Source organism: Lipotes vexillifer, unplaced genomic scaffold, assembly GCF_000442215.2.
Source record: "Lipotes vexillifer unplaced genomic scaffold, Lipotes_vexillifer_v1.1 scaffold182, whole genome shotgun sequence".
Taxonomy (NCBI): Eukaryota; Metazoa; Chordata; class Mammalia; order Artiodactyla; family Lipotidae; genus Lipotes; species Lipotes vexillifer.
Window position 1 is genome coordinate 7148408 of NW_006798798.1, and position 17609 is coordinate 7166016.

Genomic DNA, 17609 nt, shown 5'->3' on the forward strand with positions numbered 1-17609 from the left:
TTCCTGCCACCTTTATCAAAGATAAGGTGTCCATATGTGCATGGGATTATCTCTGGGCTTTCTATGCTGTTCCACTGATCTATATTTCTGTTTTTGTGCCAGTACCATACTGTCTTGATTACTGTAGCTTTGTAGTATAGTCTGAAGTCAGGGAGCCTGATTCCTCCAGCTCCATTTTTCATTCTCAAGATTGCTTTGGCTATTCAGGGTCTTTTGTGTTTCCATACAAATTGTGAAATTTTTTGTTCTAGTTCTGTGAAAAATGGCAGTGGGAGTTTGATAGAGATTGCATTGAATCTGTAGATTGCTTTGGGTAGTAGAGTCATTTTCACAATGTTGATTCTTCCAATCCAAGAACATGGTATATCTCTCCATCTATTTGTATCGTCTTTAATTTCTTTCATCAGTGTCTTATAATTTTCTGCATACAGGCCTTTTGTCTCCTTAGGTAGGTTTATTCCTAGATATTTTATTCTTTTTGTTGCAATGGTAAATGTAGGATAAAATTTAAATGTTTTAGTGTGTATCGTTTTACATGATTTCCCACTAAAACCAAGCTTCTGTAATTAATCAACTGATTGCACTTGATAAAAGGTATCCACTATGAAAATAAATGATATAAAATGCATTTGATATAAATGTTCAGCTGATAAGCCAGATGAACTTCTTGCTAAGTGGAGAAACAAATACCTTCATTGTAAAAGCCACCTCCTGTTGGTCATTATATAACTTCCATCTTAATCGAAATTCCTAAATTATTATTCTTGTACCAACCTTTCCACTGAGCTATACACACATATATCTAAATGCCTACTTGATATCACCTCTTTGATACCCAACAAGCATCTCAAAGTTAAGATGACCCCCACCCCCATCCTAGACACCTGCTACATACTTGTTGTTTTCTGTCTTGGCAAATGACACTACCATTCATCCAGATGTTCAGGACAAAAATTTAGGCATTATATCTAACTTATTCTTTCCTTCATATGCACATCAAAGCATCAGCCATTCCTGTTAGTTCTACACTTAAATTGCATCCCAATTTGACCATTTTTCATTGACTTTACCATTTACTACCCTAATTCAAACCACATTCATATCTTAAGACCAGTGGTCTCCAAAATAAATCATATAGAAGCAAAACTGCCCACTGACAATTAGAGACCTGAGTCAACAGGACAAGTGGAAGTCCCCAGCCAGGCCCTTCTCTTCCCACCCACATCCCTGTCCCATGCCATAAGGAGCCTTAGGTTTGGACACTCCATCTTGCATGTCTAAGCTCTGTCTAATCTTACCAAATAGCTTCCACTTGGCCACCATGTACACATAGGCAACACTTTCACCTTTCATAGGACAGATCAAGGGATGAAGCTTTGGACACAGAAGAGGTGTACAGGCTCTGGAAGCAAGCTTGATGCTACTTGAGTGAGGAATTCTCAGATACCCAAAGCATGGTCTGAAGGAGGTTGTGAGCTCTGGACGCGCATGTCTCTTTGCATATGGACTTCTCATCAGGAAGGAAAGGTCTTGGCCAAAGGAGGGCCAAATAAGTGTGGCTGTTTGCTTTTTTTGAAAGATATTTATTTATTTGGCTGTGCCGAGTCTTAGTTGCAGCATGCAGGATTTTCGTTGCTGAGTGCGAGATTTTTGTTGCCACGTGGGATCTTTTTATTTTAAATTTATTTATTTATTTATTTTTGGCTGCATTGGGTCTCCGTTGCTGCATGTGGGCTTTCTCTAGTTGCGGTGAGTGGGGGCTACTCTCCATTGCAGTGCGCAGGCCTCTCATTGCAGTGGCTTCTCTTGTTGTGGAGCAAGGGCTCTAGGTGTACGGACTTAAGTAGTTATGGCATGCAGGCTCAGTAGCTGTGGTGCACAGGCTTAGCTGCTCCGCGGCATGTGGGATCTTCCCAGACCAGGGATCATTATATAATGATCCCTGCATTGGCAGGCGGATTCTTAACCACTGCACCACCAGGGAAGTCCCATGTGGGATCTTTTTAGTTGTGGCATGCAGGATTTTTTTTTTTTTTTAGTTGTGGCATGTGGGCTCTTAGCTGCGTGTGGGATCTAGTTCTCTGAGCAGGGATCGAACCTGGGCCCCCTGCTTTGGGAGCGTGGGGTCTTAACCACTGGACCACTAGGGAAGTCCCGGTGTGGCTCTTTGTATGTTAATAATTATTAAAATGTTAGAGGTATTTGTTATTTTAATCAACTGGGTACTAATAATTATAATAACTAAATCTTTAAGAAAACTTTGACACAGAGCATTTTGGTCACAGGATAAGAATTAAAATTTCATTTTTGTTGCAGAGAAGTAAAACAAGATTTAATAAAAGATTTTTGAGGATAAGCAGTTGTTACATTAAGATAACATTGAGTGATGAAAGTGGAGTGGAAATGATTTCAAGTAAAAGGTACCATGCAAAATTTCTAAATGTTAAAAAAGAGGGCTTCCCTGGTGGCACAGTGGTTGAGAGTCCGCCTGCCGATGCAGGGGGCGCGGGTTTGTGCCCCGGTCCGGGAGGATCCCACGTGCCGCGGAGCGGCTGGGCTCGTGAGCCGTGGCCACTGAGCCTGCGCGTCCAGAGCCTGTGCTCTGCAGCGAGAGAGGCCACAGCAGTGAGAGGCCCGCGTACCGCAAAAAAAAAAAAAAAAAAAGAAAGAGCTTGCTCGTGTGTGTTTAATGAATGATGAAGATATCTAGCATATGGAAAACATGCTAGAAATTATATCTGCATTATTTAAACTTATGAAAACATTGTAGGTGTCAACTTAAAAATGTAAAAGGGAGTACATTATTTTTAAAACTTGTTTCTAGGGGAATGTAGCAAAACATATGAAAGACCACTGCTCTGATAAAGGAAGATCAAGCTTAGTAAATGATGTGTCAAGGTATACCATCACAGACATGTATGCTATTGAGAAATAAATAAGGTTGACCCCTGTACCACACCAGCTATCTGAACTTTCACAAGTTGTCACACTTCTGATACAAAGGAAATTACAGTTCTTGGCTCTTAGAAGTTACCCATTAAATTTAAATTCTCTTCCCTAGAAATTAGTAGTGGGTTTTATATGTATCTGGATTTGACAATCACAAATTGTGGTGTGGGAGGTTCTTCACTAGCGTTAATATTAGGGTATGAATGCTTTCCAAACATCTCAATAAGCCATGTCTAGTAATCCCTGGTAAAATTGTGCTTTATTCTTCACTCCACAGGGTTATATAAAAACATTCTAGGGCAAAGAATATGGATGGTCAATTAAAATAACTAAGACGAGAAGTCATTCTTGGTTTCTTCATTGTCAATTTTACTTCATTCTCAATTCAAAGAAGAACTACTGCCTTCAAATAAGAAACAACTGAAAAAAACAGAGCTTATAAATACAGAGTACAGTTTGGTGGTTGCCAGGGGCAGGGTGCGGGGGTTGGGCAAAATGGGTGAAGGGGATCCGTTATAAAATAAATCATGGGGATGTAATGTACAGCATGGTAACTATAGTTAATAATACTGTATTGCATATTTGAAAATTGCTAAGAGAGTAGATCTTAAAAGTTCTTACCATAAGAAAAAAAAATTTTTTGTAACTATGTATGGTGATGGATGTTAACTAGACTTACTGAAGTAATCACTTTGCAATACTTACAAATATCAAATCATTCCATTGTGTACCTGAAATGAATGTAAAAGTCAATTATACATCAATAACTAATATACATAATAGTCTACAAAACAAATCACATACCATGATTCTCACACTTGTTAGGATATTGAGGACTGTGACATCATGAGGGCAATTAGTGATTCACCATGAAATATTTATACTCGATAATAAGTAACATTGGGGAAATATATATTCATTATAAAAGTTACAACAAAATAGGTAAAAACATCAGTGCATCGAAATAACTACTTATTAAACTAGATGTAAACTATTTCAGAATTTGTATTACTTTGTTATTAAGACACCATTACTAAATATGAGCCAGTTTTTGTTACCTACTAGGATTCCTTTATAAGGAAGTAGAAACATTGTTAAGAAAAGTTCCTGGGAAGAAAAATAACTTGGAAAGTTATATTAATTTATTTTTCAGCAAATTTTAAAACACCCATGTGCTGATTACTTCCCTGTTGTTGTTTCAGCTCCAAGCATGTCTTTCTCTTATTCTGTGATGCTAGGGCTGGGACTCTGACAAAGAAATTTCCCATTCTCCCTTGCTAGTTGGCTTCCTGTTATAGTTTGCCAATGGAGGCATTAAAGGGATTTTGGGAGACAGAAAGGGAGAAGGAACCCACTTCCTATTTTCCAGTTTTTTTAGTATCTCTCTAGCAGCATCTAGATATATCTAGTATATCTCTAGCAGAATCTCTCTAGCTTGCCTGTAGAATCTTTCTGCTTTCCCAGCACCAGTACCAAACCTAGTTAACAGCCAGCCTGACACCCCTCTTCAGAGCTTTTAGGTTCTAGTAAATCCATCTCTTCCCCTTTGTTCCCCAAGCTCTAGGGTTTAGCTGCTTCCTGAAGTTACAAATCTCTCCCCTTTTTGCTCTTTGAGGCCTTCCTTCAAAACTGTGTAATCAATTTCCTGTAATTAAATCTTGTTTGAAATTCCCAGCATAGTTCTGCTTTCTTGATTAGACCCTGATAAACAGAGTCCTACGACAATTTCTTTGAGCAGTACAAACACTTAGTTGACATACTTTGAGGACCACTGCCATACTCTACTGGAGATGACTGGGCTCAAACCAGTTTTGGACTTGGTGGTATGAGACAAGAAAAATAAAGGACAAAAAGTCTTATGATCAATTACTGACATATGAAGAGATAGTCATACATACAGTTTCTCTGAAGGTACACCTTACCAGTCAGGAAGTATCTTAAATTTCTAGCACTTTAGAATGAAACATCCAAGATCTCTAACCTGCATGATAGTTAAGTCCAGGGAAGAGCTGTGTGATGTATTTGTCAAGCACCAAACCACAATTATCATCCAAAGAATTCTTTTTTTTTTTTTTTTTGGCTGTGTCGGGTCTTAGTTGTGGCATGTGGGATCTTCGTTGAGGCATGTGGGATCTTTCATTGCAGTGCGGGCTCTTGTGATGCCAGGGCTTCTCTCTAGTTGTGGCATGCAGATTTTCTCTCTCTAGTTGTGGCACATGGGTTCCAGGGCATGTGGGATCTTCGTTGAGGCATGTGGGATCTTTCATTGCAGTGCGGGCTCTTGTGATGCCAGGGCTTCTCTCTAGTTGTGGCATGCAGATTTTCTCTCTCTAGTTGTGGCACATGGGTTCCAGGGTGCATGGGCTCTGTAGTTGTGGTGCTCAGGCTCCAGAGCATGTGGACTCTGTAGTTTGAGGCAAGTGGGGTCTCTCGTTGAGGCACCCCAGCTCAGTAGTTGTGGCGGGCAGGCTTAGTTGCCCCACAGCATGTGGGGTCTTAGATCCCTGACCAGGGATCAAACCTGCGTCCCCTGAATTGGAAGGCGGATTCTTTACCACTGGACCACCAGGGAAGTCCCATCATCCAAAGAATTCCTAACTCGTAAATTTCCCATTAAAGCAACCCAACTATTAAATGTTTGTAGAGCCTTAAAAAATAATTGCTTGCTGTCTTCTGAATGTAACAATGCAATGTAACAACAGTTTCACAGAGTAAACTACAAATCACTTTAGTCCTAGTAGCCAGACTCCGTTTGTTCAAGACTCTGGGGCTTGAGCTATTAGAGGGCTCTTTCTTGGGAGGGGATAGGAGGGAATCTCCAAGGATGTGTTCTTATTTCAAGAACTTCCCTTTGCTTCCACACACCCCCACTTACCGAGATCTTGACTTGGGTGCACCTTCCAGATCTTCCAAGGTCTGGGGAAGAATGTTGGTTTGTTTGGAACCTTCACTGACAAAGACTCTCTCCTTGACCAAACTTTTAGTCAGACTCCTCTGAACCCTCTTCTTAACTAGGCTTCAACCTTTGGGCTTCAGTGTTTGTCTTTGCAACACCCACTTTTAGCAAGAATTCTGTCATGTCAGTTTAGCTTGAGTTCTTGATATCTGATCACTCTCAATACCTAATTAAATTCTTCATCCACCCAGGTGGTATCTGATCACTCTGGCCAGCCCTCAGCAAGAATCCTGTTGGTCAGTATAGTGAGAATTCCCCTCTATCCTTTATGTCTCCTCTTTGTAATTTTCCATGAACTGACCACCCCCCAACCCCAACTTGCTCCTTGCCTATAAATCTCCACTTGTTCTTGCTATATTTGGAATTGAGCCCAGTTCTATACTGAAGTCTCTTTCCCCCATTGCAATAGTTCCTGAATTAACAAAACAAAACAAAACAAAAACCCCTCAACTACTGTTCAGCTCTGGTTTTCTTTAACATCACTCAGGGGTTCACATTCTTGTCCTCCTGACTGTGGACAGTTTTTCTTAAAGCTGGGCCCTAATTAAAGTTTTAAAGTGAAAAGGAGAAACAGCAATAAACCCCAGAGCTGTTGGCTACAACATTATAAATGGCTTTGGTGCAAATGAGCATCTTCCTACAACTGGAATATAATTACCCTCTGTGCCTGGCATCACATATGGGGCAATCAGGGAAGGGATAATAAAAATGAGGATAACACTGACCCCACCCATGGCCGGAGGTGAGGGGTTGGGTGGGGGTGGGAGAACAGTTAGACCTGGAGACAGGCACACACACAGACACACAAACACTCTTCTCCAACGTACTCAACCCTAAAGACAAGCCCAGAAACACCGCCCATTATGGGTAAACTCCTGCGATCTCTGGGATAAGAACACAGTTACAGAAACGTCATGCCCAAAGTCAGCCACAGTTCTTCACACACCCACAATCACTCTCCCATTCTTGGCGTGACAGACCCACAATCTGTCACACAACGACCCACACTCAAGGGGCGTGACTGAAAATACAGAAGCTCACTACACCGACAGAACCCGTCGCCCCGTGGTGAGCAAGCACAAAAGTGTGCAGCGACAGTCACACACACAAACCGCCCCACCTGAGCATTCAATAACAGTCACGGACGTGCACCATTCCCTCACACACAGTAGCCCAGAGTCATTTGAGTGCCCAAGATCGCCCAGGGTCGCACACAGCGTTCCGGGTACCCGCACCTGCGGCCGCGGTCACCTGTAGCGCAGGCGCGATGTCGAGGCGTGCCTCGGGGCCCTCTGGGAAATGTTCTTTCCGCAAAGAGGCCGAGGCGCAAAGCGTTCTGGGGCTCGTGGTCCGCGGGGTCGGAAGGAAAAACAGTCGCTAGTCCAGGTTCCTGCAGCTGGAGTTTACCCAGCGGAGCTCGGTGTCCCGCGCGCCTCAGTCCCCGCCCCGCTCCGCCCCGCAGGGGATTCTGGGAGGCGACGTCGCCGGTCTCGGGTCATTGGGCGTGTTTCCAGAGCCAGTGGCGCTGGTAGGTGAGTAGGGCCTGGCTACGCGCGAGAGCCAGAGGGCAGGGCCGGGCTTGGGGTGGACCCGCAGGGAACGGGATGGGAACCAGGAGGGCGCCGCCGAGAAGACTGTGTGACAGGCTGCGGGTGTGACAGGGTGTGATCATCTGTGTCACCGTGTATGTAATTGTGCAGGACTGTGACCGTCTGTCTCCGGTATAAAACTCCGAGTCTATGTGTTTGTGCGTGACTGTCTCCGCAGGTGTAACTGTGTTATTGTGTATGGGTTTGTGAGAGATTGCGGGTGTGATTTTGTGTGTGTGTGTGTCGCTGTGTGTGTGTGTGACTGTGTTTGACCCCTTGTCCCTGTGGATATAACTGCGTTTGAAGGTGTGTGACAGAAGGTGTGATTACGTGCCCATGACCATCTATCTCTGCAGGTATAATTTTGTGTGAGTAATTGTGGCAGGATGTGTGACTTTGTGTGGTATGTCACTATGCATGAGATTGTGTGTGACTGTCTCTCTGTTGGAGTAACTGTGTATCGTCATCTCTATCTTTGTGTTAATACCACTGTGTATGTATGTGACATTACAGTCGCAATTATGTGACCATATATATGTGTGTGATTGGGTGAGAATTTGTATGTGTATGTCAGACCTAGTGTGTGATTGTGAGACACAGAAAGATTAAAATTACACACCCACATTCACACAGTTACTAAATGACAGAATCAGGACTTAAGCCCAGGCAATTTGGCTCCAGAGGCCTTGCTTTTAATTGCTAAACTCTCTTGATCTTTCTCATGCTGTGAGGGTGAAAAATGGGGGCCCTGAGTTCTGAGGGTGTTGGAGAGGATTGTCTGTGGTCTTGGACTAGGACCCTTCTGGACATAGAACTTAACCTGGGTCTCTTTGTTTGGTCCCCTTGTGAGTAATAGAACCCAATCTAAAGACACTGTGGTGAAACCATCCTCATATTGGCTGCCTTTGGGGGAGGAAAGCCCAACCTGAAAGCCCAGTCTTCCTCTCCTTAGGCCATGGAGTTTGAGATTTTAGGTTTGTCCTTGTCAAAACTCTTCCATGTTTGGTGCTGAGAGAGGCTGATCCATGGCTCTTTTTCTCACATACCAAGTGAACTAAGTGTTTGGTTCTGACTTCACGTAATAAAGAAAAATGCTCTCATTTCCTTTTCAACTGTGTGTGTAAAATCTAAGTGGAAATAAGGGTGGCACTTCTCTATGCCAGGAGTGGCTCAAGCAGTCTTGACAGTGAGGAAAGGTTCTGACAGTTGGGTTGATTTGCCCAAGGTCACGTAGCCAATGGGGAAAGGAATGGAGAGTCAGTGTGTGTCTGGGGGTCTATATAAAGCACAAGTCTTTCACAACACCTTTCAGAGACTGATGGTTCATCTCAAACTTGGAAAGTATTATTCAAATGATACACAGCGATTTGAAACAGCAATTTAAAAGCTATTTCTTTTATGCAGGTGCTACTTAGAGCTCCCAGGTGCTGAGAAGACTTCACTGATTCTCCTCTTGGGTTGCAAAGGCTTTTATGGACAAATTCAAGCTGCATTACACTAAGGAAATAATTTTCCTACAGATTGAGTTGGTTAGTGCAGAGTAGCCCAGAATTAGGGGGTTGTATATCTTAAATTCTAAGTCAAACACAACTATCTTTGTTTTCAGAGTGAAGAAATGTTGGCTCTGAGAAGACAAGGAACTTGTTTCAGGCTGTGCAGTTTCTTGTTGGTTTGGTATTGAAATTTGTCAATGTTTGCCTCAGGCTGAATTTCTGTGGAGTAATAGAGGTAACACCTGCCACCTCAGAATATGCTTCTCTGAAAAACATATAGCATTGATTTCTCAGGTTATGTTGAATATTTCCCATACAAACATTGTGGTCTCTTGAAAGAGGACCAGTTTTTGAGCCACGCTGCAGTTTGACTCTTATGACTTTGAGTTAGCTGTTTAAGCTTTTTGAACTTCAATTTCACTTGGTGGTAAAATGGGGATAATAATACCTACCTCTGCAGTTTTGTGAAGATTAAATAAGATAATGACATACACAATATGTGTAACATGGCTATTTATATTACAGGAGCCACAGTAAGATTTATTTATTTGTTTATCAAATATGTTTTTAGCACTTACAGTGGTTCTGGCATTATTCTAGCACTAGAGATATACCAGTGAACCCAAGAAATCCTGGCTGTCTTAAATCTTATACTGTTGTTTGGGAAGACAACAGTTAACAGAAAAAAAAAAAGTAACATGTCCAATGATGTTAAATGCTAAGAAGAAAAATAAATCAAGATAAGGAAAAATAATAACTGGGAGGGAGATTCCCTTTAGGTATAATAGGGAGGTCCCTCCAATGTTGTTAACAATTGAGCACAGATAAGAATGAAGAGAGGGAATGTGCCGTGTCCAGGCAGAAGGAAAAGCCAAGGCCACAGCCTTGAAAAAGGAGTGTGGACAATGTTTGAGGAACTATAAGGAAATCTGTATGCCTGGAATAGGGTGAATAAGGGGGAGAAGAGTGGGAAATGAGGTCTAAGGGGCAGCCAGGGCTAGATCATAAATTGTCTTATTGGCGATAGGATGGACTTTAGATTTTGTTGAGTTCAGGCTGTGTGTCCTTAATATCAGTCAGGAGTTCAGGGGTTAAGTTCAGCTTTGGCCTTTTTTCTCAGATCTTGGAACAGGGTAGGGCTGGTCCATGTAAAGAAACTAGGGACCATAAAGGGGCAAAAAACTCTGTGAGTCTCAGATCAGCAACATAGGGCTGCTCTGCCATTTTTTTCTTGTTTAACTCTCCCTTCTCAGGACTTTGTTCTCCAAAAGAGAAAATTGAAGAAGGAAGGAAGAATGGCTGTTGGACTATGTAAATCCATGTCCCAGGTAAGTTGATGTTTTCACTTTGTTTCCAGAAATTCCACATCATTTTTCAGGACTTTGGGACCTCAGAGAGAGTCACAAGTAGCCCAGTGAGTGCACTCTTCACTTCTCTCTCTCTCCACTATTTGTTCATATAATCCTTCTACAAAACATTTAGTTGCTATTTTTACTAGTGTTGTGCTTAAATGTATGATGGAACAGAACTTTTCCTCTTTAGATGAATCACAATTTGTTGTGTTGGAGATGAATGCAAGTGAAATAAAGGATGGAGTGTGATTATCAAATAGGGAGGTCAAGGACGGCTTTTCTGAGAAAGTGACAGTTGAGCAAAGAAAAACCTGAGTGAAAGTAGGCAGTAGGTTTTGTGGAGTTCTGGGAAGAGATTTTAAAAAGTAGAAGGAATAGCAAGTACAAAGTTACTGTGTTGGGAGCATGTTTGATGTGTTCCAGGGATAGCAATAAGCCAGTATCCTCAGACAGAAATGTGCACTGTGAGATTAGAGCAGTAGCTGGGGACCAAATTATGCAGGCCCTTAAAAGTCATGACCAGAACTTTGATTTTTGTTCTAAAGGTGAAGGAGAACCATTGGGTGTTTGTGATGTGATTTGATTTATGTTTTAAAAGGAAAATAAATAGCAGAGAAGTAACAGTGGAAGCAGGGAGGCCAGTCAGGAGACTGCTGCAATAATCCAGGTGGGAGGTGATAGCTGCCTGGACCATGGTGGTGGCATTGGAGCTGGTGAGATTCTGGGTGTATATTGGAGATATAAAATATGGGATTTGATCAGGGATTGGTTGTGGAGTATGAGAGGAAGAAAGAAATCATGAATGACTACAAAGATTTTTGACCTGGGCAATTGTGTAAATGGTCATGCCATTTACTGAGATGGGAAGACAGGGTGGGATGAGATAAGAATCAAGAATTGAGTTCTAGATATATTAAATTCGAGAGACCTGTGGGATATCCAAGTAAAGTATTGATTATATATCTAGAGTTCAGGACTGGAGATGTGAATTTGAGAGTCATTAGTGTATTTAAAGCCATGGGACAGGATGAGATTATCTTGAGGGTAGGGTTGTGGTGAATGTAGATAGGAAAGAGGTCCAAGGACTGAGCTTAAGGCATTCAATATAAGAGGCTGACAAGAAGAGGAGGAACCAGCAAAAGAGACTAAGAAGGACTGATGTAGAAGGAAAACCAGGAGAGTGTGGGTCCCGTGAGTCAATAGTAGAAAGCATTTCAAGGAGATGATCAACTGAGTTAAATTCTTCTGAGAGAGACTGAGGAAGATGCTAGGACCGTATGGGAGTACTTGGCAAACAGCATTTTTTAAAAAATTTCAGGGTTTGGTGACCTTCAGGGATGTGGCTCTAAATTTTTCCCAAGAGGAGTGGGAATGGCTGGACTCATCTCAGAAGGATTTGTACAGAGATGTCATGTTGGAGAACTACAGGAACTTGGTATGGCTTGGTAAGGATATGTATCCCCCATAATTCAAATCTTCCCTATGAGGTGTTTATGCTTCCTCCATTGGGAATATCTAGGGCATCTTAAATGCTTAGCTGGATTTCTACTTCGTGTTCCCAGGAAATTATTCAAAGTAGTTTCATAGATTTATAAATGAGTATAGTTCCCTTTGCTCTAGAATGATGGTTTGGGATAGCAGCATTAGTATGGCGTGGAAATTTTTTTAATTGCAAATTATGGGGTCCCACTATAGACCTACAGAATCTGGGAATAGGCCTAATAGTCTGGGTTTTAATGAGCCCTCCAAGTGGTTCTGATACCCATTAAAATTTGAGAACCACTGTGGCTTCTGATTCAGTAGGTCTGGTTGGGGCAGCCTGAGAATTTGCATTTCTAATAAGTTCCTAGGTGATGGTTTTTCTGCTCTAGTACTTTGAGAACTGCTGCTATGAAGGAAGCTTTGTCTGTCTCATTCTCCATTCAAGCATCTTTCCATTCTCTGGCCCTTCCTCTAATGTCCTTTCTTGCCTAATGACCAAGAGATTGAGTCTGAGTCTGGAATAGCAATAGCAAGTTGATTTGTTTATCTATCTGTCTGTCTTGCTGGCTCTCATTTTTCTTCTCCTGTAAACAGGACTTTCCATTTCTAAGCCCAACATGATCTCCTTATTGGAACAAGGGAAGGATCCTTGCATGGTGGAGAGAGAGATGTCAGATGGTCAATATGCAGGTGAGTGACGGGGAACAGGGAGGGCTGTTGTAAGGTGACAGCACGAGTGGTCATAAGAAGACTGCCCTGCATTTGAGGAGGCTGTCCTGGGCTTCAGGGGATCATTTCCTCTCTATTTCTATCAAGTTATATTCTCAATAATATTTCTACCTATACCCTGAATCTTGTTCCTTTTAAGTTCTTCTTTCCCCTTTATGGGTAGAGTTATATACATTTCTAGATTTCTTTTTAGAGTTTTTATTTTTATCAAAGTTATTATCAAAGTTATGCATGCACATTGGTTGAAGAGACAAGTTGTTTTATAAGGCTTATTCCTTTAAAAAAGGAGGTCTCTTGCCCTGCTTCCCAGTTTCCCTCTCCCTAAAGGGATCCACTTTCTTTACTTTTGCAGCTTCTTTTGGTGTCTCCTTCATGTCTCTAATAAATATATTTATGTTGCTATTTCTTGATTTTTTTTTTCAGGTTTAGTCCTCATCCAATATCTTCACTAAGAAAATAAGAATTTAGTACTTTCTTATCCTGAATCCAACATGTGTGTGAGCATGCACACGCACACACACAATTTCTATCTTCCTATCTCACTGATATCATAATTCTTTAAGTTTTATTTATTTTTTTAATTGAAGTGTAGTTGATTTACCACGTTGTGCCAGTCTCTGGTGTACATTAAAGTGACTCAGTTATACACATATGGACATTCTTTTTTTTTAATATTCTTTTCCATTATGGTTTATCACAGGATATTGAATATAGTTCCCTGTGCTATAAGTAGGACCTTGTTGTTTATCCATCCTATATGTAATAGTTTATATCTGCTAATCCCACACTCCCAGTTCTTCCCTCCCCCACCCCCTCCCTCTTGGCAACCACAAGTCTGTTCTCTATGTCTATGAGTCTGTTTCTGTTTTGTAGATAGGTTCATTTGTGCCATATTTTTAGATTCCATATATAAGTGATATAATATGGTATTTGTCTTTCTCTTTATGACTTATTATGGTAATCTCTTAGTTGCATCCCTGTTGCTGCAAATAGCATTATTTCGTTCTTTTTTATGGCTGTGTAGTATTCCATTGTGTGTGTGTGTGTGTGTGTGTGTGTGTGTGTGTGTGTGTGTGTGTACCACATCTTCTTTATCCTTTCATCTGTAGATGGACATTTAGGTTGTTTCCATGTCTTGGCTATTGTGAATAGTGCTTCTATGAATATAAGGGTGCATTTATCTTTTTGAATTATAGTTTTGTCCAGGTATATGCCCAGGAATGGGATTGCTGGATCATATGGTAATTCTATTTTTAGTTTTCTGAGGAACCTCCATACTGTTTTCCATAGTGGCTGCACCAACTTACATTCCCACCAGCAGTGTAGGAGGGTTCCCTTTTCTCCACACCTTCTCCAGCATTTGTTTTTGTAGACTTTTTAATCATGGCCATTCTGACTGTTGTGAGGTGGTACCTCATTATAGTTTTGATTTGCATTTCTCTAATAATTAGTGATGTTGAGCAGCTTTTCATGTGCTTCTTGGCCATCTGTATGTCTTCTTTGGAGAAATGTCTATTAAGATCTTCTGCCCATTTTTCGATTGTTTGTTTTTTTGTTGTTGAACTGCATGAGCTGTTATATTTTGGAGATTAAGCCCTTGTCGCATCATTTGCAAACATTTTCTCCCATTCCATAGGTTGTCTTTTGGGTTTCTTTAATGGTTTCCTTTGCTGTGCAAAAGCTTGTAAGTTTGATTAGGTCCCATACCAATATCTTATTTTTTATTGAACCACTGTTCAGTGTTTACATTATTATGGCTATTAAGTGCTAGTCATAGCTGTGCTGTGCATATACCAAGGTTACTTTTTCTGTACTTTTTCTTGGCATTAATAATTATCTGGGGTTTTGTCTATTTTTTTTCCTTAGTTTTCTATATACATATTCCTAACTCAATTCTTAACTCCTGATCAATTGTTTAAATCTCTTAAGACACTCAGACACATTAGGTTATCTATTGATTTTACCTTCTTGGAGAAATCTCTCCAGAGTCTTCAGATATGCTTCACTCTAGACAGATGGCTCATTACATTTGCTTGCATTCTATTTGGGTTTATCTAACGTTTTCTCATGATTAGATTGAGGTAGTGCATTTCTTAAAAGAGTGCCACAGAAATAATGTTGTATCCTTCTCAGTGAGTGCATCATACCAAAGGATTGATAATATTGATATATCTTATTATCAGTGATGTTAATTTTCATCACTTGGTGAAGGTGGTATCTGCCTGGTTTCTCCATTGTAAAGTTACTATTTTTCTATTTATAATTAATAAATATTTGGGGAAGATACTTGATACTATTCAGTTTCTTCTGAAACTTTTGCCCACTAATTTTAGCATCCACGGCCCTGTTGGATCTTGTCTGCAACAGTTACCACTGTTGTGGTATTGAGCTAATGTTGACATTTTTATTTCCTTTTATTTACACATATTAACTAGGATTGTTCTGTCTGGAAGAGCTGTTTCATCTCTCCCATTTGTTTATATATTAAAATATTTCTTCATATTTATGGAATGATGGGTTTTTTTTCCCTATGAGTTAAAACTACTGTATCATTATTTTGTTGCTCAAAGTGTTCCAGCTTTGACCATTTAGATTTTCTTCAAGTTGGTTCCTATGACCTTTTAACATGCCCCACTTCGTGGTTCCAGGTGTTCCAGGTTCATCTTGTTTTCCTTTCCCCAGCCTTGAATCAACCACTTCTCCAAGGAGCCCTGGTTCCTTTTATTGGGAAATGATGTTTAGAAACCAAGGTCTGGGTACTAGGTGTACTTATTGCTACTGGAAGTGATTTCTTCTAGGCCCTCACAGCAGACAGAGCTGGAAAATATATGTATGTATACCAACACACACTTTTAGACAGACACACACTTTTATATTTATTTCTGTCTTTATTTTTTTAATACATTAAATTATTGGTTTATATTGATACCTTGATTTTAGTCCTACCCTCCACAGGGTTTATCATAGCCTTTCTCCTTTACTTATTTGTAATTTCTTCTTCTGACAGTGAGAAGCAATGTATTTAATTATTTCCTGCATTTAAGTGTACACACAAAGTAGTTTCAGAATTTCTAACCTATTCCTCTGTGAGAAATAAATTTACTAAGTACATTACATTAGTTGTATTTAGGTACAAATGTACTCTTTTAGTTTTAAGTATTCAGTCAAAAACTATTTTCCAGAGTTACTTAGGTTAGTTCTTCTAGGTTCATTTGTTTCTGTTGATTCCTACTACATCCTGGTTGATTTTACTTTTTTATTTTGTATCTGAAACATTACTATGCTCCTAAGAATCAGACCTTTACAAGAATGTATCCTCAGAAAAGTGTCGCTCCCTCCTCATCCTTACTGTCTTGTTTCTGTTCCCTACTTCTTCCTGACACTTTCTTACCCACCCCTTGTAGATCACCAGTCTTTATTTTCAGGTTTGTCCTTTTTATGTTTCTTTTGCAGAAATGAGCAGATATACCTGTAGATTTGCATTTGCTCTTTTCACTTAGCTATAACGACATGGTTTGAACTGCGAGGGTCCACTTATATGTGAATTTTTTCAATAAATACTTACTACACGTTCCGAGGTAGGTTGAATCCACGGATGCTGAACTGCAGATTCGGAGGGCTGACTGTAAAGTTATACCCATAGCCCCTGCATTGTTCGGGGGTCAGCTGTACAGGAAATCACTCCATATGAGTTCATGGGGAGCTTCCTCATTTTTCTAACAGCTGCAGAATACTCCATTCTGTGGATGTTATGGTAATTTATTGAATACTCTATAATGTGTGAACATTTAGGATGTTTGCAGTAGTTTACAATTACAGACAATGCTGCAATAAATAACCTTGTAAATATGTATGTTCCTGTTGTTGAGGCTTTATTTTCAGGGTTGTTTTGTAGATGTAGGATTGCTAAGTAAGTGCATATGTAGTTCAGGAATTGCCAAATTCCTCCCCAAAAATGTTGTACCTGTCTGCTTTTTGTATTAGTTTCTTATGGCTGCTGTAACAAATTACCACAAATTTAGTGACTGAAAACAACACAAAAATATTATCATACAGCTCTGGATCCAGGTCAGAAGTTCAAAATGGGTCTTACAGGGCTAAAATCAAGATGTTGGCAGCCTGCCTTCCTTCTGAAGGCCCTTGGGGAGAATCTGTTTCTTGCCTTTTTATGCTTTCTTTAGGGCCTTTATCATCTGTTTATTTTCAACTTTGTAAAATCACCTGTTTTAAACGTGAGCTTTATATGCAGTATAGAATTGAGTTTTGCTTTGTGAACCAGTCTGGATATCATTTCAATTTAATAGGTGAAAGTCCAACCATGTTTTTGATATGTTTGGGCTTAATTCTGTACATTGTTTTGTGTTATATTTTCTGATTTTTACAGTTTTTAAAAAAGACTTTAGCTTATCTGTTTTCCTAGGCTTTTTTTTTGGTCGTATAATACTATAGTTTTTATAATAATTAGAAAGATTCTTCTTTTTTTCTAGTGCCTTCACGGTTATAGTGCTCTGTTTCTTTAGACAGTATTTATTCCTTCTATTACTTGATTGGTCAGCTTTAAAAACTAGCTTTTGATTTTTTTACCTGTTACAGATGTGTCAATAAGTAGCCTTATTATACTCCCCACCTTGTTTTCCCAAATTTTGTTACTTGTATCCTTTTTACATTGTCCAGGCATATTATATTTACATGCTCTTGTGTCACATTTATCCCAACCTTTCCTTTTGTCTTAATTCTGTAGTTATATATATTTAGTGTTTTCCACTAGGTCATTTTGCTGAAATTTCTCTGGACATCTCTGGATTGGCTGAAATCTGCTCTCTAGCAGTTTCCTCAAAAAGAGTTCATGCAAACAGTGTCCCCCTAAGCTCTACCTTGTTCATAATTGGCCATTCTTTCCTTAAGTTGCTTATAGCATAGTATTGGTGTTGAATGTTGTTACAAAGAAGTCTGATGCCAGCTTGATATTTTCCCTTTATGTATAAGTGTCTTTATATTTTGTTCTGATCTCCTAGATGGGTACAGGTTAGGGTGCGGCTACGGGTTAGGGTTAGGGTAC

The 17609-nt window shown here is 40.1% G+C and overlaps 1 protein-coding gene across 2 annotated transcripts in view; it reads left to right on the forward strand.

The window, feature by feature from the left end:
• Positions 1-7370: 7370 nt before the first annotated feature.
• LOC103084210 (zinc finger protein 570) overlaps positions 7371-17609 on the forward strand; it is a 345144-nt gene continuing 334905 nt past the window's right edge. The window contains exons 1-4 of one of the 2 annotated variants that reach the window (XM_007471039.1): positions 7371-7437; positions 10241-10315; positions 11658-11784; positions 12416-12511. In XM_007471039.1, the coding sequence (XP_007471101.1) occupies positions 10283-10315; positions 11658-11784; positions 12416-12511 (256 nt within the window). In that variant the 5' untranslated portion in view covers positions 7371-7437; positions 10241-10282. Of the gene's footprint in view, positions 7438-10240; positions 10316-11657; positions 11785-12415; positions 12512-17609 lie in introns of those variants that run through there. The other variant, XM_007471038.1, reaches the window with a different exon arrangement.